This window comes from Netta rufina (genome assembly GCF_964035555.1).
Source record: "Netta rufina genome assembly, chromosome: 2".
NCBI lineage: Eukaryota > Metazoa > Chordata > Aves > Anseriformes > Anatidae > Netta > Netta rufina.
This window is the reverse complement of record NC_140124.1, coordinates 129,178,875-129,202,159: the sequence shown is the minus strand read 5'-3', so window position 1 is coordinate 129,202,159 and position 23,285 is coordinate 129,178,875. Positions and strand designations below refer to the sequence as shown.

At 42.0% G+C, this 23,285-nt stretch overlaps 1 protein-coding gene across 3 annotated transcripts in view; it reads left to right on the top strand.

The window, feature by feature from the left end:
* Nucleotides 1–14,007, top strand: part of LOC311206517 (tumor protein D52-like) — a gene marked incomplete at its 5' end in the record, with an annotated part of 29,371 nt that extends 15,364 nt beyond the window's left edge. The window contains 7 exons of one of the 3 annotated variants that reach the window (XM_084281889.1): nucleotides 1,994–2,109; nucleotides 3,770–3,918; nucleotides 4,739–4,840; nucleotides 5,801–5,827; nucleotides 10,054–10,095; nucleotides 11,472–11,520; nucleotides 12,663–14,007. In XM_084281889.1, coding sequence (XP_084138015.1) covers nucleotides 1,994–2,109; nucleotides 3,770–3,918; nucleotides 4,739–4,840; nucleotides 5,801–5,827; nucleotides 10,054–10,095; nucleotides 11,472–11,520; nucleotides 12,663–12,779 — 602 coding nt within the window. In that variant the 3' untranslated portion in view covers nucleotides 12,780–14,007. The remainder of the gene's footprint in view (nucleotides 1–1,993; nucleotides 2,110–3,769; nucleotides 3,919–4,738; nucleotides 4,841–5,800; nucleotides 5,828–10,053; nucleotides 10,096–11,471; nucleotides 11,521–12,662) is intronic. The other 2 variants (XM_084281887.1, XM_084281888.1) reach the window with 2 other exon arrangements.
* Between the last annotated feature and the right edge of the window lie 9,278 nt (nucleotides 14,008–23,285).

Here is a 23,285-nt window from a genome sequence, read left to right as displayed (position 1 = left end):
TACTGTTCTGGGCACAAATAGAGGTGGAAAACATACCGTTAGGGAGAGGATTTGTGGAAATTGAGCTTTGTTTTAGTTTAATAACTTTATCAAGAAGTCATCATCTCTTCTTATAGATTTGACAGCTGCTGGGAGCATATTTTATAGAATTACAGCTTTGCAGAATCTTTTTTTTTTTTTTTTTTTCCCCAGGCTTTTTCGGTGTGTTGTGATGTAGCTGTTTGATACCAAGCCTCACAAGGAAATTAACAGTGATGTAACATTGCTCATTAATGAGTTGGTGGATTCTCAAGCCAAACGCTATCACGTAATGCCATCAACAGCTGCTGAAACCAGGGTGGGATTGATCTGGTTAATCACTGTGGTGCCTAGCAAGGGAACGCTAATGTGTCCTCAACTTGTCTGAAGGGATGCATGCTTCCAGCCCTGTGAAAGGATAGAGGAGGCAATTGTTCTCCTGGTACCCCTGAAACGCCTCAGTGCCAGGCTGTTGTTAACAGAACAGCTGGCTAATAGCTGGAGAAGATCCACCCATAACTCTGCTTTTCCTGAATTACTGGGTTTGTCACCCTCCACTATCATTTAAAAAAAAATCTCTATGGTTTAATTTGTTAGGCTCTTCATTTTACTCTATTTTACTATATATACAGCTATTTTACCTCTTGGTGAGTGTTAGTTCTGGGATCCTGTAACCATTTCAGCATACAATCTCTCTGCAAATTGGTTTCTTTGCAAATTAGTACAGGATTCCCTCGTTTTGGTGAACTGTGTTTACATATCAGCTAAAAAGATAGAAAATGGGGAATCTTTTGCTGTTTGTTGCATTACTTGGTTTGTTCAGCCCAGAGAAGAGCAGGCTGAGGGGAGGCCTCATGGCGGCCTGCAGCTCCCTCACGAGGGGAGCGGAGGGGCAGGCGCTGAGCTCTGCTCTCTGGGGACAGCGACAGGACCCGAGGGGATGGCATGGAGCTGGGACAGGGGAGGGTCGGGCTGGGGGTTAGGGAAAGGCTCTGCACCCAGAGGGTGGTCGGGCACTGGGACAGGCTCCCCAGGGAGGTGGTCGCAGCACCGAGCCTGCTGGAGTTCAAAATGGAGTTCTTAAAACTGAGCACATCGTGGTGATACAAAGAATGTTGTTCTCCCTCCTCTTCATGAAGGTGTGAAGACAAAGGCTGGGAGGGGTCATAGGGGTGTTTGAGATTCATACAGAGGGGTTCAGCACAGTTCTGGTTTCTGGATTTGGAAGGGGAGGAGTGGAAGAGCTGACTGACATCCTCCTCAGTCCCTTCTCAGCACTCCATCACCTTGTCTGCAGTGGAGGCCTTTTGGTCTTAAACTTTCTCTGGGCTTCTCATCTGTCTTAAGCTGTTCTTTTGTGGCTGGATTTTACTTCTAGTTCCAGGCTCTCTGTGACTTCCTAGCCATGGCAGTTCCAGTTATGAGGGGCAGAAAGGTCAAGCACTGCATATGGGGAGGAGTTCTCCACTTGTGGTGCTGAACTTGCTTGTGGCCATGGCAGTTCCCAGTTTGCTGAGAACAGACACTTTTCTCTGATCCAGAGAGCAGGGAGGGAGGGAGCGAGCCTTCTTTTCTGGTTCCAAGCACCTCTAATGTCTCCAGAGTTGGTGCTGCAGGGGCAATTCAGAGCAGTAATCATATGAAGTCCTGGGCGGAGCATGTGTATGTACTGCTCTGTGGTTGAGATGTGCTCTGAGCCTTGGTTTTCATCAGAGTAGTGGGCCAGGTCGTTCTCAACAAGTTTCCAGTCTCCTCCTACAGCAGAAGTTGAAATTATATTGAGTTTTATTGCAACTTGATAGAATGAAACAGTAAGATATCTTCTGGTCTCCTGTATGCCGTAGTACTTGGAGTGTGTCTCTTGTATCCTGTCATCGGTCTTATTTATACACTGGCGTGAAAGGGCTGTATGTCAGCATGTAGTTGTCTGGCAAACGCACAATGATTTGACTCTTAATGGTTTGTTCACCTCTAGGGCTGCTGAGAACTGACTCTATACCTGAGGTTGGAGAGGATGCTGCTGCTACAGTGGGTATGGCAGAAACACTCTCAGAAGAAGAACAGGATGAGCTAAGAAGAGAGCTTGCTAAGGTAAATCTCTTAAATAGTTCTTAAGTTGGTTTTGAGAATTAAAATCCAGGTCTCTGAACACACAAATAATGCTACGTGTATTCATTCTGAGTGAAGCTGGGTACTGCACTCTTCTGTGTTGTGGGGTGTGAGGAGAAAGGGAACATGTCAGGAAGAAACTCCAGTTATAAATACGGGGAATTAAGCTAAAAGTGCGTAGTAAACAGAGCTTAAAACAGAATTTATAGATGTCTAACTCTTTTGTCCACCCCTTTCTCACCTAAGGGTGGGAAAAAAAAAGCTGTCAGAGAACATGGTTAGAAGCCAGTACCAAGTGTTATCTCTATTGCTATGGTGTGATTAAAACTGTTCTCATGAAGGATGCTTTGTAGTAAACTCCATGTGTACGCTACTTTGCTAATTGCTAACTGTGTAACTATTCTTGTCTATTCTTGTCTATACTTGACAGTAGCAGAAGTTTTAAGAGCAATTAAAGTAGCACTTGTTGAGGGACAGTAAAATATTCAAGCCTGGTGTATGCATTTCATAAATCATCAAAGTCAAGTTTCATTGAGTGGACTTCTTTCCTTTGTAGCTCCCTGTGACTTTAGGACCCTAAAGGGAATAAAAGAAACTAGCATAAGCTTGAAAGTTTGGCATACCAAGGTTAGCTGTGAAATAAACACACAGCTTTTCAGTTAGGCTTTGTTTTTAGTAGTCCTGAGTATTGTTCCACACAGAAACAGTCAATTGAAGGTGGTAGGGGAATCTGGTCCTGCTCAGCTGTCAGGCTGATCTTTATACAGGTATCCAAACACAAGGTGCATTAAGGATATTGGTACTTCCTCAAGGGAGCTTAAATGCGTAGGCAGCCTGACATCCCGAAAAAGGGTGTTCCAGTCTGGATGAAAAAAGTAGGGTTGGAAGTATGCCTTTGTACATGTTGCCTTAGTGCCTCTGTCAAACAGTTCTACAGTGCTATTCTGTAGGCTGTAAGCCTCTGACCATGACCTGGTCCATGTTTCTGAGAGTTAACTGACTACCTGTGTAAATAAGAAAGTACACAGACATTAATAGTTTCTTCTAGTTGTGGAAGAGATTATTATTATTATTATTTTTTTTTTTTTTTAAACCACTCAGTCTGCCACTATTCCCACCCCTCGAAGTCCTTTCCAGCACGCTCTGGGAAGGATACTCCTGTAGCTGAATTCAGCCACAGAAGAATTTTTATGGCCAAGAAAGGAGACAAAACTCGTGTGTGGAACAGACATGCTCTGAGCTTCCTTGTGTTGTTTGTAAGCTAGCATCTCTTCTGATCTGGAAAGAGCATGCAGGCTTGGTGGTTGTCCCAGGTTTGACTAATATTCAAGCTCAATGTAGGCCCGTGGAGTCTAAGGGTAGTAATATCTAACTATACAGTCTTTCAGAGCTACCCAGTTGCTTATGCCTATTATACTAAGAGAGCTAGCTGCAAGTAGGCTTATTTCTGACTAACTGGTTGTTGTTGTAGATTGTTTGATTTCCCCTTCAGTAATTAGAAACAACTGTGAGGCAATGCTAAAAGAAAAAAGCTATTATCCCTTCCATTAATGGTGTCTAGTAGGTGTTTTTTCCTACATATGTAGTTAAATGGCTGTGTAGATCACTTGTTGACTTGATTCTCTCATCTCTGCTGCAATAGGTGGAAGAAGAAATCCAGACACTCTCACAAGTGCTAGCTGCCAAAGAGAAGCACCTAGCAGAAATCAAGAGAAAGCTGGGAATTAACTCCTTACAGGAACTAAAGCAGAACATTACCAAAAGCTGGCAAGATGTTACATCAACTGCAGCGTATGTATCTCTTCATGATGGTAGTCTGAGATGAAAACTAAGAAGTTCTTATGTCTAAATCATCTATTTCTGTGAAATACGATGTGTTGATAACACAAAGTCAGGTTGCACTAAGATTTGTGTAAATAATTCATAGACTTATCTCATTGAGGCCATTACTAGTCATACCACCTCATGCAAAATAAGAATGAACCATAACATGGGAGATTCTAATACATTTGACTAACAGAACTGAGATACCATTACCAAGATATCATGGTGTACCAAGCCAGAGTATCCTTTTCTACTGTGGAAAACTTTGTAAACTGAGCTCATGCAGGAGGAGTACAAAGTCACAGTTAATATTCTAGCCAAACAGAAACTTCTACTTTAAGGGGTAGAGTCAACTTCATTTTCTGCAGTCACTGACTTTCTAGAATGTATGAGGATGTACCTCTTAATACAGAATCTTGTGCTATGAAGTTTATTTACAAAACCATTATGGATAAGACTTCAGACGCTTGGTACCAAAAATAACATTATTTCTTAATGTGTATTTGTGTTGTTTTCTCTTTTTGAAGCCCTACAGTAGCAGATAGCATCTGTTCTGGGGCTGGAGTAGTAGATATATGTTGGTGAATCTGATCTGAAATCTGAGGTGGCAGAGATGCTGTAGCCAAAAGAGACAGCAATGATTCAAAATAGTCTCTTAAGTAGCTTGTCCATTCTTCCCGAAAGTTGAAGTATGCTTCTGGGTTTGATAAAACTTAACATACATACACTAAAAGTTTCTCATGTGTTCTGTTAAAATAACTGCAGACTTAATTTTATTTGAACACAGATACAAGAAAACATCAGAAACCCTGTCTCAGGCTGGTCAGAAGGCTTCAGCTGCTTTTTCAACTGTTGGTTCAGTCATAACCAAGAAGTTAGAAGATGTCAAGTAGGTGTCTTTAGTTTTTAACAAAAAGTTGCATTTTCCTATTTAAGCAGATCACTGAAACAAATTTATGCTGTTAACGTTCTTAGCACTTCTAAAAGTTATTCTATTAAGAACTTGGCATGCCTTAGGAGTGCTGAGTGACTTGCTGCAAAATGTGCATGTATGTCCTGATGTGGAAGAGTTCTGTGGGGTGTGTTTTATATATGCAAGAGACACAACATATGCTATTACCTTTGCTGCCACTCCGATTTTTCTGGTAGGATTGCAGATAGCAGCATCCCTGTCTGCCTCTGTGTGCCCAATGCAGGTAGCATCATCCCTTCTGTTCCCTGACTTTCTCAGCTTGTGGAATGCCACACTTGAAAGACAGTTAAAGACTTCTTGTATTTTGTGTGTGTGAATTCCTTTTATGGTGCCTTACTTGTTTGCAAGCTGTTCTACCTCACAGCAGTGGCTTGATTTTATTACCTTTTAGCAGACTATTTTAATTCCTAAACATTGGTATGTAACAGCGTATTTTGACTGTGTGAAGTGACACAGCCCTTTCATACAAATTAGGTAAGTTTGATGGTAACTTCTATCATTACATGTACTGTTAACGGCGTGCAAACTAAGCTCTTCCTGGGTGCAATCTAATCATATGCTTAGAATTCTTTGATTATATCATTTTTACTGCTGGAACATATAAAACTTATCTCCACTTGTAACTTGTTATGAATAGTGGATCAAACTTATTTTTCAATTATTGGACAAGTAAAACATTCAAACAGAATATTGCTGCACTGGAGAGCAACGTAATAAAATCAACCATTGATTTTTGAAGTGCTGCCATTAACCTCTTTCTTGCTTGTTGAAGTCTAGTGAAAAAAAAACTTTGAGGTGCAGCTTCAGTTACTTATTTTGCTTCAGATTTATCAGAACTTCCTTTCTCTCTTTAATGCTTACTCTGGCATTGCGCAGACTACAGGCATTTTCACATTCCTTTAGGTAAGGTGGGCACAAGAACTGTTTCTGAAACTAAGCATGTAGTCAGACTGTCTCCATTAAAAGCTTTAAATGAGTTGTGTCTGTAAAAGGTAATTTTTTTTTCTCTGCTGTTAGTTGATGTAAAGCTGCAGTTCTTCTAATGTCAGAAGACATTTTGTCAAGTTCATCTGCTAACTGTCCCAGGACATGAAATCTTGATAATATGTAATAGTTTCCCTTTTGTGTAAGAAAGGAATCTGTTAAAGTGACTCTGGATTTCTTTTTTAAAGAAGTGGAATATGGTTTTGAGGTCAATGGCATGCGGAACTCCTCCTTTGTCTGTACAGTGTTTGTGCCTTGAGAGAGTAAATTTTTTCCCTTTCTGGTGTCTATTACAGTAGTCGTTCAGCATTGTGACTCTAACCAAATCACTACAGGTGCAGTGTGAGGTAGTTTGTGCATTCACATGTTCATGGAAACAGTCCTTATCTTTGACCTGATTACTTCAGCATCTCTGGACGTGGAGTATTTTAATTACCTTTGCTGCAGTGCCTTTTATCTGCTTACTCAAAGCAAATATTCACTGTGAAGTTTTCAGTAGATAACTTTCCTGTGTAGCAGCTTCTGTCTATTGCCTCATCCTCTCATGTGCACCTCTGTCTGGCTTCATCTTCTTCGTGCTCTCTCATTATGTACCCATTTAGATGGTAATAGGATCTCTAGAGATGTAGGGATCTGGCTGCTAGAACACGAGCTAGGAGCTCTAGCCCCTTCTGCTGTGCCTGCAGAGGAGGCAGACAGTGAGCCCAGTTTGCTCAAGGATAAGAACATCTGCAATATATCTCATCTCTAGCCATCAGCAAGACAGAGGGAGACTGGAAATGCCTTTGGGATGCAAGGCTCAGCTGCTTGCTTAACTAACGGGGTTCACCTTCCTTCCATCAGGCTGTGGTGTTCTCATCCTGCTATTGGAGTGCTCTGTTTGACAGGGATGAGCAGACTCCTAGCTCTCTTCTGGCCTTAAGAACTTAATACCTCAATATCCAACCCAACAAGAGCGTCCTAATTGCTCAAGGTAGAGAGTATTCAACAGCGACCTGGCCATGATCAGAAATGAGGCCGCTGGGAGCAAGAGTGACAGGGCCTGGGGAGTCACACTGTCTGTGTGCTGCTCTGGGGAAATCATGGCAATGGAAATCCGAGGTATGGATATAAACTCAGGAGCAGATGGATTTAAAAAAAAAAAAAGGGGGGGGGGGAGGGGAATTAGTGCTGTACTAGATCTTAATTGCACTTAGGAGATTAGAAACACTTAATTTTTTGCTTTCATGAGGATCATGTTCAACTGGGATTTCAACTGGGATTCAACCAGTGAATTCAGGTCCTGTGGTTATGTAACCCCTAAAACGGTGTCTACTTTTAAGATGACACAAGCCTGAATTTCAGGAAGCATTAGATGTCAAAGTCTTTTCCTAGAACTGCGAATTTATGGGTCTGATACTTGAACAAGTACGGAATATTGGGGTGCATTTTTCTTCAAAGTGGTTTCTTCATTGTGGCTTCCTCTTGTGCTGTCTTAGCTTAGGGATTTTTTAGCTGTAGTGACATGATTGGATTATTTCCATGCCACAAACGTATGCAGGTGTTCATTGTTGCGATGGGACTGGAGACAGTTGTAAAAAGGAATAAGGCAGCTAGCTAATGGAGCTGTGAACTTGAGAAGTATTGAAACAGGGAGGACTGGGATTGCAAAGTCAGGCAGCTCTTGCTTTCTTTATCTGTTTCTTCTGCTTTTTGTTGTGCTGTAAACAAATTCTGTCCCTTCTGAGGTTTTTCTTAATACCTTTATTCTCCTTTATACGAATGTTTTGATTAGCTAGACATCCTCATGTGGGCAACATGAGTACTACGTGCCAAATAGCAGTAGTACCACGATGCAGCTCTCACCAAACTTCCTGAGCTACCATAACTCTGCACTTAGCTCCTCTTGCACTGCGTCCATACCGTGGAGCAGAAATCCTCATCTTTCCCCTGTTCTGAGGTTGTAGAATAACTTTTGCTTGCTTTGGAAACGTGATGTGATCATGGACTTCAAAATGTCATCATTTGTCAGCATATCAATTGAAAACCTGACTATTAACAAAAGGCATTAGTGCTTATGAGCTCTTAAGCATATTTTCAGGACAGGGACTCTGTCATGGCTCTGTATTCTCAAAATGTGAGGCAATGTAGTAATTATAAAAATAATAATTTCTAATAGACCAGAAGCCTTTTAATGTAATACAAACTATATGGAAGATTAGGGAGGAACTTACTGTGTTGGTTTTGCTTTCATAGGTAAGCTAGTGTCTTAACTTCTGGGTGTTGTAAAAAAGGGCTTCTCATCTTCAAGCTGCCCTGCTTCTAGGTCTAGCTGAGTGAGTGCTTTGTGGTATTCTGTTAATTGGGAAGAGAAAAATTGACTCATCTTTGTAAAGCTTCTCAAGACTTCATCTTGCTTCTTAGAACCCACTCGTTGAACAAATGATGTGATGTTTAAGATTACCCAGTGCTCCTGCAAACCAAACCATTCTGTGCCGAACCTATACATTACGGTGACACTTTACAAAACATCCTGAGTATGTGCAAGTGGATCACATGAGAAGTAAACTCCGGAATGCAAATGGTTCTTCTATTAAGTGATCTGAGATTAAAGCTCTCTAGGCACCTGTTAGAAGATCTGCAATATACCATAGCTTGTTGCTTTTCTGTGCAAGCAGGTTTGCAGATTGTAAACACGGGGAAAAAAAAAGAAGGTAACTTTCACCCTTTTTAGCCTTAAACTTCCTCAGCTACTGAGGCACTTCTTGCAGGCTAAGGGGAAGTGGCTCAGCGTGACTGCACAAAGAGTTATGTAGCACCAGCCTAGTTCTGTGCTGAAACTTGGCGCAGAGCAGTGAAACCAGAATTACTAGAAATCCACAGCAGAGAAAGGAATATGAAGATGCTTCTGAAGATAGTCATCTTCTGTGTGCTCTGAAAAACTTTGTGGAAGCCAAACCATCAGTGAAGATGAAAAACAGCAGAAAGAGGTTTAGGGTAAAGGAGCAAAGCATGGCCACACGTTACTGACGTGTAGCAGGACAGCAGCTGGCCTTAATGAATCTGATTCCCAGTGCACTGTACCTACAAAACCAGGAGTTGTACATCTGCTTTAAGGGATTCCAACCTTAAGGCAAGTTTTCTTACATGTGTGTTTTTCTTCCTATCGTTGCGTTTGGCCAACGAGCCTCTGAGAACTTCCTATGCAATGACCACTTTTGCTTTTGTGAACGTATATTCTATTGTGCTGAGGTACTAATTTGAGCTTTGGAGGTGCATCAAATGTGAGGGTTTTTTGTTATTCCTCCCCACACCAGCAAGCGTGGAAAGGATTCTCTTGAAAGACATCATCAAGCCCTATCAAAAAAACAATATTCCAAACAATTATGAAAAATCATCACTTTTTTCTAATTTACTGTTGTGGTAGCTGACAAGAAACATTTAACACTAAGACTAATTTGTATCAAGAGTAAATAAGGATGTCCCAGAGTATGAAACTGATGGTTTTGAAGTTATTTGGGAGCCCCTTAACCTACCTCCAGCCATCTTCTAGGAGTAGGTGTGTTCTCACCAATCAGTACCAGTGTGGCAACGCTGGTAGGTTACAGAAATCCTCCATGAATTTCAGAAGTGTTGAAACGAGGACTTTTTCCCTGCCCCCACCATAAGTCTGAAGTTGGATATAGGTTGATGTAACTGCTCTCTCTAGATAGGATTTATACACTTATCAATATAAATTATACTGAATTGAAGTGGGAGCCCTCTGACCTTTGGACTAATTCTTTGAGTAGGAAGGTCGGTTGGTTGATAACTCCGGATTGTTTGCTTTCTACTTGATATTGTCAAAACCGTAAATGCAGCATGTCTCACTTGAAAAAACTTACCAGCAGACAGACTTCAGCTAAAAATATGTACTTACTAATGAGCATGGCACTTGGATATTTTTAAAAAGGAAAAAATTGTTGCAGCTTTTGCTCTGTTGTATGTGTATGCGTGCATGGCTAAGCAATTAAAAAAAGCAAAACGAAGCAGTTCTTATTTAAGACTGTATAAGACTGGCTGTTTACCCAAGATGGTGTCTGGAAATCAGCTTTCTAAGCCAATTTCTGCTGTCTATCATTTCGACTAACTTCTTGCTTTCTCTTTTCTTAATGCTGGCAACTTAGTATACGCTCCATACAACATTCAATTAGCATGCCTATTATGAGGTAACGTATGCATAATCCAGCTGTTGGGTATATGTATTGTCATGTGTGGGATCAAGTAAAACTGAATTTAACTAACAGATTAAAAAAAAACAACAACAAACAAACAAAAAACAAAACAAACAAACCCAAGAAAGAACAAGACTTCATATTGGTGCAGGAAATTGACTATGTAGGATAATTTCTTTTTATTTCTACTTAATCTACTTAACAGTGATGGTTATCAGACATCTGGAATGAGACTAAGTGCACTTTCCTGATGTTTGGAGAACTGTAACACTTTACCTTCCTGTTAGAAATGTAATTGACAAGTTTGAAAGACAGTAGTTCACCATCTGATTTAGGACTGTCTTTTGGAACTGAATAGAAAATGCGGTTTCCTAAAAAGTCTTTTTGTTGACTTGTAGTGCTTGCTTGCTTTTCTCTTTGCATTCTTTTTTTGGCACTGTGTCCCTCTATCTCCTGAGGGAATCTGGTTTCAAATATAGATGTCACTGTGTGTTTTCCTAAATGAAAGTGTGCTGCTAGGTGTGGGTGACTGACACAAACACCAAGCAAAGGGAGGGAAGGAAGCTTAACCTGTTAAAAAAAACTTCTTCCATTTTTATGTAACTTATATTTTGTCTGCTATGAATCCTTAGCCTTGGTCCATGGAGGGCAAGCATTTTCCATTCTGCATAAAGGCAGAAAAGGTGTAAAAGCTACTGCAGAAGTTTGCAAGTGTCAGTGACAGGCACTCTTTTGACCCTAGTATTAAAAATACAGTGGCCCTCAGCACTGAACACTGTGAGCTGTCCCGCTCTGCATATGCAGAACGCACTGTTTGTAATCACAGCTGTCTCCAGCCCTTAAAAAACAAGGGGGAGTCTCTCAAACTTACGTTAGCAGAAAATGTCACTGTGAACTATTTTGTTATCTAAACGCAGCCTGTTAAATTAAAGTTGTTTTTCTCCAACAAGTGGAAAAAAAAATCTGACAAGCTTTATTCAGCGGTAATACAGTAGGCTATCCAAAAGGGGATGACAAAGCTTTTCTGAACAAACCCTTTAAGCCAGAAACCTGTTTGAAATCACTGTGTGTGGAGGGGTGGGGGAGTGTGGGGAAATGGCTAGTGCTCTCTTCCATCTTCTAATGAAGGATTCTATAGCTGAGACTGGCAATGGCTAATTGACGTGAATAAGTTGCAGCTTGAGTGTTCTTCAGTTTTATAAATAGAGATCCAGATGTAAACTCTTTTAAGCTGCAATTAAAAACAAAGGAAAAGCCCCAAATAAACAAAATGCATGTTGACATTGGAAAAAGCAACTGCTTGCTTGTTTTCTGATATTTATATGCTAACTGGATACACTTTTAATTTTGTGGTTCCTTTTTGTCCCTAGAAATTCTCCTACATTCAAATCTTTTGAGGAAAAAGTTGAGAACTTAAAGGTAAGCATTAGTAAGAAGTCCTGGTGACTGTGGAGCTGTGTATATGGAGAAGACTTAACTGGGCTCTGGGTAACCTGTGTGTTTTTTATGTTACTGGTAAGTTGTTGAAGGTGCTTAGATGACGTCTTTAGAAATACTGTGCAAATGGTTTCTGTGCCTAATGATTTCAGAATAAAAACAGAAGGATGCTCATAACTAGATGGATCAACAGCTATCTAGCCTGTACAAGTGGATAGTATGATAATACACCTAGTATAATACACCTAGTATTATATCAATACACCTAGTATTATATCAAAAAGTCTAGGCTTTTACTTCTGTGCATTCCTAAGGACTAGTATCATATGTAGGAGTACAGATTGGGTTGCTTCTTTTTAAACTATGTAAGGTCTTTGTACTTTGGTTCTGCAGAAAATATTCGTAAAACTAAATTTACTCATAAAAGCCTTAATACCATTCGGGTAGGTTCTTTCCTACCCCCCCCCCCCCTAAAAATACAAAAACAAACAAAAACACCTAAAACAATACCAACTTCAAAAATAACTAAAACATATAACTAGATCCAGACTCCAATGTTCTCAGGAGCACACTTGGCTTGATGAGAAGCATACAAGCATTAGACAATCATTAGATTTCTGCAAGCTCATTGTCACTAATGGCCATGCCATACCACAAAATAACTTCTGTAGAGAGAAGTGAAAAGGTGAACAGACTGCCTGGAGAAAGTAGCATAGCTGCAAGGCTCCATGAAAGAACTCAAGATCTGCTCGTGAGACTGAAAACCGTTCAAGGCTTCTAATTGAACAACACAGCAGCTAGTTTTAACTCTGAATCTTTCAAAGCCTATCTGGCTTAAAAGGCGGCATACCTGTACTGTTCTTAACTGAGGGTGTGTGTGTGTGTCAGCCTTCAGACTCCCCAGAATTAGGTCTGCTTCATTCTTTTTCATTTTTTGTGTCTTGAAGTCACAGGGAAGCTGGTGTGTCCGTGATATTTAAATATTTTCTAAGTAATATAAAGTGTCGTGGGGGTAGCTCAGTCCTGGAAAAGCTGCTCTGCTGAGAAGAGTTGTTAAGCTTCTTTGTGCAGAGGTACTGGTTTTATGTAGATAACTTTATGTTGAGGCTCTCTTTATGTTCTAGTTTAAAGTTGGAGGAAACAAACCTGCCGGGGGAGACTTTGGAGAAGTTTTGAACTCTGCTGCCAATGCCAGTGCCACAGAAACAATTGCAGAACAGACACAGGAGGAGACCCACTGAGATTCCTGCCTCTGTCCTGCTACCCACTGCCAGATGCTGCAAGCAAGACCTAAGCACACTTCTAACATTCTTTGCGCTCTTTCCACCAGATGTGCTTTTATTTAGCACGTAGCTATTTTACCAGGTTAACTGATACCAAGCTTGTTTGTGGGTTCAAATTATTTTTGAAACTAAAATGCATTGTTTGGGGTTTTGTGTGGGAAGGGGAATTTTTATGCCTTTCAAACATTTAAAGGACTTATCTCTAATTTGAAGGCAACCTTTAAAATACAGCAATGAAAACTCTTCTGAGAAGTTAATTATACTGTACATACACTGTGGATACATAATTGCTTCTGAATCTGTAACTGCTGTTCAACTGGATCATTTTGAATCTACTTTTGCTGCCAAACTTTACTCCCTTGTGATTATTTCAATTAAGTGTTGCCTGCATGGGAACCAGACTAGGAGAATCACTCCCAGCTAAAGAAAGGACTTGTACTTCAGCAGGCTTTAAACAAGTTACTTGTAGCACAGTTACAGATGTGTTGGAATGTACTGTATTAAGAGCTTGGTTTTTGTACAAAAGATACTGGTAGTATAACACATGACATCTAAAACTTACTGATTTGTCTTTGGCTTATCTAACTAGGAGGACTCTGGAAGCAAGATGCCTATTAATGCTGGTTTAGTTCAGTTACAATAACGTGATCAATATCGCGTTTTGTTCTGAACTTTTGATCAGTTGCGAATCTTAATTCAGATGCAGAGGTGTCAGACACTAACAGAGCAGGGATGGTAAGAATAGGCCTGAGCATGAAAGTGGTTCTTCTATTAGGCAGTGGGAGAGAGCTGCTGTCAAATGCTTATGTTCATTCCCCTGTAGACTGACTGGAAAAGATCTACTACATACTACATAGCTGTTTTTTTCTGTAGGTCTTGAGGGCCTGAACCCCTTAAGATGTACCACTACTCCCATTTACTCTGCTGCGCAGAGTGTTACATTGCAGCATGGCACTCTGGCAAGGTCTGTTCCTCTACCTGTTGCTTTATCGGATTGTTGTCTTCAAATTGCTTGTCTTTTCTATGTTTCTGGCACCTGGTGTGGGCAAGATTAGAGCTTTGGGCATGTGTTTATCACCACGGTTAGAACTGGAAGCAGGTTTGAAACAAGTGCGTGAAGCCTGAAACTTCCCCCTGCTGTGGAGGGGTGTGGAAGAAAAATAAGAGTTCCTGACAACATTATTAGCATGCCAGCTGTCATGTATATATGCTCAGTTCCTTGTGAGAAGCTTAATAAAAAAATAAACTAAAAACCAGAAGTGTGAGGAATGTATTGTTAATATAGAGGATTACACTTAAACATAAGAAAATAAATTTACTTCCATGTGAAAATAGCGGGGCTCTGTGCTGCTGAGGGACCCGGGCCCCCCTCAGCCCGCCATGGGGCGGTGCCGGGCGCCCCGCAGCGGCCGCTCCCCGCCCTAAGATGGCGGCCGCCCCGCCTCACCGCCCCCCGCGCGCAGGCGCAGCGCCCCGCCCTGCACGCGGCCCAAGATGGCGGCGCCGGGCTGGCGGCAATGGCGGGCGGCGCGGCGCTGGCTGCTGACGGCGGCCGGGCGGGGAGGCGGCGGCGGCGGCCTCAGGCAGGACGGGCCCCGGCAGGACCCCCCCGGGCAGGGAGCAGCCCCTCGGCAGGAGGCGGGGAGGCGGCCGGGAGGCGCCGTGGCGGCGGCAGGGCGGCAGGTGAGGGCGGGGAGGGGCCGCCCCTGGGCGGCGGGGCGGGACCGGGGCTGCTGGCGGGGGGCGGGCAGAGCCCGGGCGCCTCAGGGGTGGTGGGGTGGGGGTGTGGGGGGGTGGGAATGGCCTCAAGTTGTGCCAGGGGAGGTTCAGGTTGGAAAGGAGGAGACATTTCTGCTCGAAAAGAGCAGTCAGGCACTGGGACGGGTTGCCCAGGGAGGTGGTGGAGTCACCGTCCCTGGGGGTGCTCAAGGAGAGGTTGGACCTGGTGCTTGGGGACGCGGCTTAGTGGGTGACAGTGGTGGTAAGGGATGGTTGGACCAGATGATCTTGGAGAGCCTCTCCAACCATAATGATTATTTGATCTACCTATTCGCATTCACCTATCTCATCTCTCATCCCTTCACTTTCTGTAGTGAATATCCTCCAGAAAAGTTGACAGTTCTCGTGCTTTTCGTTAACATACTCCCACAAAAATGTGTCCTGTTTCTGTAGGAAACACGTGGGTTTAACATAGGAGGTGCAGGTCTGCAGCTAAGCCACGTGCAGGGTTTTATTAGCTGGCAGAAAGAAGGTGAAAAGTGTGATGAAACGTCAGTGGGTGGGATCAAAGACGTTTGAGGATGGTACTCTAGTGGCTTACAGCAGAAATATTAGGGCAGGAATGAGAGAAATAAGTGGAAAGCACTTACGTGAAAGTACTCGCATGTGAAAGCAGCAGAAGTTGCAATATGGGGGTTAAACAGGTAGTTATGAGGGAGGACAGCCACCGTTCCCTGGGTGCTGGTTCCCTGGTGCTGTCACAGTGGTGGCAGGGGGGCGGTGATGTCCTAGGCAAGGCCCAGCAGCACAGAGGTTGGATGGAGAGCAGACCCCGCGTCCCAACAACAGGAGGGCAATCAGCTGGCATCCCCTTACCCACCTGGTGTTCTCCTCTTACCCCACCACGAAGCAGAGATGCTTTAGACAGACATGGCGAGACCCACGGTGAGCAGCAGCTAAGTCACCCTCTGTGGTTGTTGCAGTGAATTTTGTCACGCTGATTTTCCCCCAGTATCAGCTGTGATAGTGGCCAGTAACAGGCACCTAGTTACAGGAAGAAGCAGTAGATGTGTATTAACATATCACAGAATATCTCCTCCAGGCTGAAAAATCCCAATATCTTTGATTTTTCCTTACGTGGAAGATATTCCGTACTGCTGGTCACCCTCATTGTGCTTCGCTTTGTAATTTTTCCAGTTCTGTGTGGCTGGGATAATGTTAGAGTGTGCCCAATAGGATATGGAGGCTAATGCTGTTTGTTAACATTGCAGGACAGACACAGTGCAGGGAATGCAGAAATGCCAGTTACTGGATCCAGGAGCTGATAGCCCAAATTATATTGTAACATTCTGCTTTCCATTGAATATCCATAGTAATGAGGCTGGCTGTGCTAGGATGAAGCTGTGAGCTGGCTCAGGTACTGTCCAAGGGAGAAGTCTGCAAAAGATTTTAAGAGTGGATCCAGCTGACCTGGCTGTAGAATATAGCAAACTCTGCTTCGGGGGTTAGATTCTTTTTTGCCCTGTTAAAGTAACAAGTTAGGAACATAGTTTTTTTTTTTTTTTTTTTTTTTTTTTCTGTTTGTATATATTTATAGAAAGTCTTTAAAACGTCTTTACAGAAAGTCTTTCAAGTTTGTGTAGGTATACTGAACTAACTGAAATGTTATGTGGTATTCACAGCATCGTTTCTAAGTGTAATTATGTGTAGAAATATAAACACCTAATACAATCTGGACTTCAGCGTAGGAATGCAAAATGAAGAGCTGGACCACGGCTCTGGATTTTTCTACGCTGTACTGAATTACCCTGATGTGAGGAAGAGGAAGGGCAGTGCCGTGCTGTGTGATGTCACAGGGATGTTAAGAGCGTGACAAGGAGCTGAAGTGAGACGGCCTCAAGCCTGCTTCTGTGCTGTTCGGAGCCCAGTTAGCAAAGCGCTCAGAGAGCCCCAGTGTGGCCACTGGTTGTTCACGGCTCTTCTCTTTTAAGAGGATGCAGAAGAGGGAGCGTGCTTGATGAGAGTGAGCGAGTATGCAAGGTGGGATACTGGAACACGAGGAGAACACAAGGGGTCCAACACCCAGTGTTATTTGTTGGCTCTTTCCAGGTTTCTTAGCTCTCTGTCTCACTAACTGTAACCTATTTTGATTGCTAGAAAGCGTGTTTTTGGATAAATAAACTTCCCGCAGGTATGTGCAACCTTGATGGTAACGCAGCATGAAGTTCTGTGATACTCATGGGAGATACTCAAAGCATATGAAGTCTTTTTAGGAAAATCCTTTCAAGGGGAGCAACATGCTCCTCTCCTGAGGAAAGGGTGCAGTGGCTCCAGCTGCAGTCCCTTTCCGGGGTGCTGTGCATCCATGGGATCTGCTCTTGCAAGACACAGCAGCTGTAACAGCACAGGGATGTAATTTGGGTCCTCGGTGATTCTGCTTCAATAGAGGAAGAAATACACAGATTCAGTGGCATTTCTGCACTGGTTTCATGTATAGGGTTTTTTTCTTCTCAGTTTTGAAGCTGCACAGGTGCCGCAGTGTTTGGGATGCTGTGGTGTTTTGCAGGCAAAGGTTTATTTTATGTGGATGGCAGAAAACTTGGCAAATGGACATGCTGATTTGCAGTTGTTTTAGGTAACTAAAAAAGCATGATGGTATTTTCCCTGGGTAGCTTCTTAACTTTTTAGGGCACAGCAGCAAATGCGTGATGCCGACCTTGCTTCCTAGCTGCCTGCTGTTGTTCCCTGCTGGCTGGTAATGTATCAGAGTAACGTGTTTTATTTTTCAGGTAGGGAAATCTATGGAGCAGGTGCGTAAATGTTGCTTTAAGTCGTTAAAAGTTAGCAGCACGGTAAGCAAACTATTCTGGGAACCCTGCGTGCTGGTTAACCTTGCCTACAGCGGGCGGCTTACCTCTCACTGCTTTCTCCTTCTGCATTTTCGTGATGATGTAGTGCCGAGCCTAGAACACCAAACCAAAAGACAAGCCTGGAGCTCTCCTCCTCTGCGTGGAGCCCCGTAAGGAAATCTGTCAGAATCGGGGGAGATGCTTCGGGTGCTACCCGCGCAGCCAGGTAGGGAGCCCCTTTTTTGGGAAGGACGGAGGGGCGCTGAGAGGGTCTGGGCCCCCTGCCCCTGCCTCTCCTGCGGCGGCCGGCAGGGGGGGGTCGCGTCGCGCACAGGCAGCTCCAGGGGAGGCGCAGGGTCAGAGCAAACCTCGCTCTTTTTTATGGCTATTTTTTTAAAGTTGGCCTTACGGGGACAGGCTCCGTGCAGAAGCTGGCCTGCGTCTGAACTGGGCGGCGCTGAGAGTGTCACCTTGCAGCGTTCAGGCTTTATTTCCATATTTTCACCTTGGCAGAGGCGTACAGATTTCATGTTGCTTCTCCTCGGTGCCACAGCTCTCACACACAAAGTTTAGCATGTGCATCGTGCCTTCTCTGTCTGTTTGAATTCTTACACGTTATGCGTATGGAAATGCTGAAGAGAGCCAATTGTATCCTTGTTGTGGATGTGTTTTAATTTAAATTTCACTTACGGGATCGCAATCCTCATTTTGCAACCTTAGGCAATAGTGTATACTAACGTGTATGCCTAAACACTGGGATCATTGAGAGAAAAGTAATTAGTTTAATCTGCAGGCTGCAGATTGAACTCTGTAGCAGTTTTTGATCTCTGCAAAAGAAAAGCATCAGAAATCTACAAAACGGTGACTTTTCAGGGCATTGGTATCAGTACATAATCATAACTCATTTCTGAAATAGATTAGGAATTATTCCATCAAAAATGTTTGTCCTTTTTTTGTCCAGCCATATGCTATTTTCTGAAAGGATTAGGGAATTTGAGGGCATCCACATATTTAAATTTCTGGTTGCTGTTTTCAAAAGTAAGATATCCATGGTCATAAAGAGAAGACAAGTGTTGTAACAGATGATATAAAGAGCTGTCTTAGCTATTTATATTTAAGGCGAGAGACTAAAAACTGAGACACAAAAGCAATAGTTTTAAATGAATGTACTGCCCTGTTAGAAAGGGTAGGTGGATGTTCTTTACAAAGGACACGTACCTGCCCTACTTATGCAGTGTCTTCTCAACCTCAGTTTGGAATAATGCCTAACACGGGGCGTTTTGGAAAAAAAATATCAGAATTACTTATAGTGCAATTGCTGGTGGGAAATAGTTTTCTTAATCTATCTTTTCACCTAGGATATTGTCTAGAAGATGGTTTTACTGAAGTTGCAGTTATTTGAGAACAAAAATAGTTACTCTGGGCATTTTTCACTTCAGCATAATGTTTCTTAGTGCCCCTATAAACTGTGGGTGGAGTGCGCTTTCAGTCTTAACAAAAAACTTAAAAACGTTTTTGTTTTGATTGCAAATGTAATAGCACTGTACAGAAAATACAGAGGTGACTCTTTCAGGCAGATTACCTTCTGGACAGCGTTCAAGTACTCGACGCTGCTGACTAGCAGAGAGCACAACTTGCCCCTCATGGAATTTATGGGACCTGGAACGAGTTTGCTTTACCTGTGAGTTTCTCCTGGCTTGCGCTGGCTGTGTGTGCGTTTGAGAGCCTTGGGTTATGCCTGCTCCTGCTACACTGTGAACGCTTCCTGAGGCTGAATGCAGGACAAGGGCTACAGCACAGACTTCTCAGCATCCTCTCAGCTGTGTCTGCTCTAAAGGCTGGTTTGCATTACAGTCCTTGGCAGAACACAGAGGTGCAGTGACTCGGGAGCACAGACTTGTGTGGCAAGGCCCTTAACACCGTGCAGAGCTCCCTCCTCAGCAAGAAGACCACAGCACTTAGGGAACGGGTTGCAGTTGTCTTCTGGAACTTCTTTAGATAGCTCTGAGACTGCTATCTAAGTGATGACTGAAGCAGCGTAGCTGCAGGTGCTGGGCTCAGGCACCACAAGTTTCTCTTAGCACTGCGTGCGCTGGTCTGGTACGACTCTTTGTGATGTGACCCATGGAGCGGGCTCACCCTGGCTTAGACATTTCCCTTCTTCAGAGATGAGAATTTCTGTTCTTTTCAGAAGTGAACTGAAGAGTTGAATGTTTTGGGTGTGCTCAGCATGTGCGCAGGGAGGAATCTTGCTGTTGAGAGTCGATCCGAGCTCATGTAGGAGCGGGTGCCGGCATGAGGGAGGAGTATATGTGAGCTGGGGGAGAGCTGGGAGGAATGTGAAAAGCTGTGGGTCAGGGCCTTATAGGAATCACCTCCTAGTTCTTACGTTTTCTTCCCATCTCTTCCCATATATAACAAAATGCAGTAAAAACATTTAGATAACTATAAGTGGTTTGAGTTGGCTTCTTTTCCTATTACTGGTGAAGATACTGCATTGAGACTCATCTCTCCTTTTGCAGAACATCAGTGAACTTTCATCTCTGCTATGATCTTCACCTCTTTTGACCTATTTGTTCTCCGAGGGCTTCATATTTTAACCTTATATTGACACAATCACAATGTTATAAAATTGCTATAAAATAATCCTTGAAGAAAAATATAGATATACTTCATTTAAATTGCATACAGATATTATTTACATCCAAAAAAAACAGGCAGGTTTATTGCAAACAAATTATATATAATTTTATGTTATCAAATACATTCTTCACTCAGCACTCCTAGTACGTGATCCTTCCAGCTACTAACCAGTATATTTTTAAGCTGCATTTGAAACCCTTTATGGAAGTCTTGTTTTCCAATTTCTGCGCTGTGTACCTAATGAAAATGTGAAGATAACTGGAGAACCTTCTTCTTACAACACAGTTGCTGTGGAGTCAACCAGTGCAGCAGATTTATATGTACATTTATAAGATTTGGGGAGTAAACCTTGGAGGTTTTGGTAGCGTTACAGTGTGTTAGCAATGTGTCTTTGCTGCTTTCTGGTATTATAAATGGGCAGTTGTTTTGCCTCACAAGAAGTTTCAAAAAAGGGACTAAAAGCAGCTGTAGATGCTTAATTTCCTTGTGAAATAGAGCTGTGATGGCTTTCCTTTCACCAAATGTGCTCTGTTGTTTTATGCTGTTCCTCCTCAACACAGTTGCTTAAAGTCACAGAAAAAAGGTATAAATACAAATTTTAGTCATGTACATCTCTGTATACTAAAAAAATCCAGATTTAAGCAAAACAGACCATACCATCGGCACTTTTGGAAAGGGGCAGGTGTAGCCATAATGGAGTCAGAAGGCTCCAGTTTTTTTATTCACTGTGCTAGTGCATGCAGCATTTCTTACAAGACTTACAAGGGTAGTTTGAATTAGAACATTTAAATTTCTTTTATGAACAGAGCTACTACATTTGATTTAGCAGCACAGAGTAAGACATCAGTAATGAGTCATTTCACAAAAGAAATAATTAGTGTGTTTTGTGAGTTTAAAGAACTGTTCTCATGCTACATCTAGATGATAAGTCTAAGAAATACCCGTCTTCAGACAGATAAAAGCTTCAGAAAGCAATGTAAAGAGCTTACCAGACAACAGAGAAGTTTTGATTTTTAAAGTCCAGCTCAGGAAAACCTGTTGCATATTATGCACAGCGTACAAATCATATTCCTATGATCTTTTTTTTTTTTTGATGTCTGCATGATCCTACTTGAAACGTGTAATTATGAGAGACAGAAGGGTAGTTTTCACCATGGTATTTTCCTGGTTAAGTGCTACATGTATTTGGTTAATTGTTATTTGCATCTCTTTTAAAAATTTGCTTAGTTCACAATATTACATTGTTCGTTATTACGAGGACAATATATATACAAATATATTTTGACATACAAATGTAATGCCTCTTCTCTGCGCAGTTGAAAAGCTTTTAATTAGAAGTTATTCTGTATGCAAAAATAAGATTATATTCTTCAGTCAGCGTTGCAGTGAGTACCAAAATGCGGAGCTTGATGGAAAGATAAGCAGAAGGTAAAGACTGAACATTAAACACCAACATCAACTGCTTTCAAATAGTGTGTGCTGAATCTTTCATTATTTTAAAAATACAAGTGTAGTCCTTTCCCAATCGCCAATCAAAATGCAATTTTAAAACATTTTTTTTCCAAATGTAATTTCAGTATGTGGGATTTGGCTTAAAATTGTGTGTGCAGTGAATTGCAAAGCAAAACCTAGAGAGCTTTGCCAAGTATGACAGCAAATAACTTGTAACTTCCTATGACCGTGTTTGGTCCCTTTTGGATAACGCTACAAAATGTGACTGTACTATTAGTATAATTGATGCTTGGTGCTTTTGGTATTCTTTTTTCTTTTGGGGTTGAAAAAGGTTGGCAAGTAGAAACTGTAACGTGCACAAAGTGAAGGTATTCTTCAATGGAAATCAGTCATTTCCTCATAGCATGCATTTCAAATTAGCTTTGTGCATGTTTTTGTGTATTAGCCTGTCACAACTCTTAGAGGTGGGAGTCAGTGAAGCAGCTGCAGCTCTTGCAGATCTAATTTGGGGTTATACGCCACGAGATCTTGCTGCTTGCATGAGAGATTGGAAAAATGGTACCTGCATTGTTGAAAGTATATTCAGTTTAATCTTAACTGAAGATTAAACAAATTTTTTTTTAGGCTAGAAAAGATCACTATGAGCATCTAGTCTAACTCTGACATAGAGCACTGGAGTTTCAGCCAGAGACTATTGGACTTCAATAAAAAAAAAAAGTCTCAGCCATAATACTTGCACATAAGAACGCAACCTCAGAGTTTGTTCCAGTATTTCTTGCAGTGTTTTGTGCCTTATGAAGGCAGCTTGGATATCCACGTAAAGTAGTCTTCCAAATGGCATTACCTAGAGGCTTTTTTTTTTCCAGTATTATTATGGTTTACTTAAGACTAGATTGAAAAATAAAATAAGGCATACTTCATTTCCAGGACTTACAGCTCAGCCAGTTTCAAGTGGATAGGTGAGAGCAGTTCTGAGTTCTCCAGCTTACAGCTGAGCTGTAAAACATTGCCAGAATGTTTTGCCCAGGCTGCTCACAAACCTTACCAAGCAGGTGATGCTTTCTCAGTAGTTCCTTGGGGGCTTGAGGGTCTTCTCAGAGATTTCAGCTCGTGTGTGCTCCCAGCGCACACAGGGCGCTCTGAGACTCCTCCTTGCACGTTGTGTGCAGCAAGATCCCTGCCAGGTTTTACTGTCAGGTTAGTGGTGAATATGGAGATACCCTGGCTTCCATAGCTGTGTTGCCTAAAGCCTGATCCTGCAGTATTAAAAATAATAAAAACAAAAATATTAGGGTTTTAATGAAGAGTTCCTTACAAAATAGTATTAGACTTGCACACTGTATTAGTTGCCAAATATCCTAGTATCTTCAGCAAAATTTAAATGACTCTTTGCCAAAACACTTAGTCACCGCTTCTCACCAAGGGATGCTTAAATGTCTAATTTCAGCTTTTTACTTCCAGGCTTCTTGGCTGAAGAGGTTTGTTTGTTTTGCTTTATGAAATGAAACCACATTTTTTTTTCTGTACTGAGGAAAATGTATGGATATTCCTCTTTCGGTTGGAACAACTGAAGGTTTGCTCTTTGGTGGTTCTTTAGGGATGCTTGTAGCTTCAAGTTTGTGATGGGAAATACCTCTGGACAATTAAAACCCTAAATATGTGAGTTTTTGGAAGTTAATAAAGATTTAATAAAGATAAGAATGAAAACATAGCAGTCAATTTCCTTTATCCTGTTCTAGGCAAAAAAAAAAAAAAAAAAAAGAAAAAAAAAGCTGTTTTCCTTTGCCCTTTTTGGTTTTTG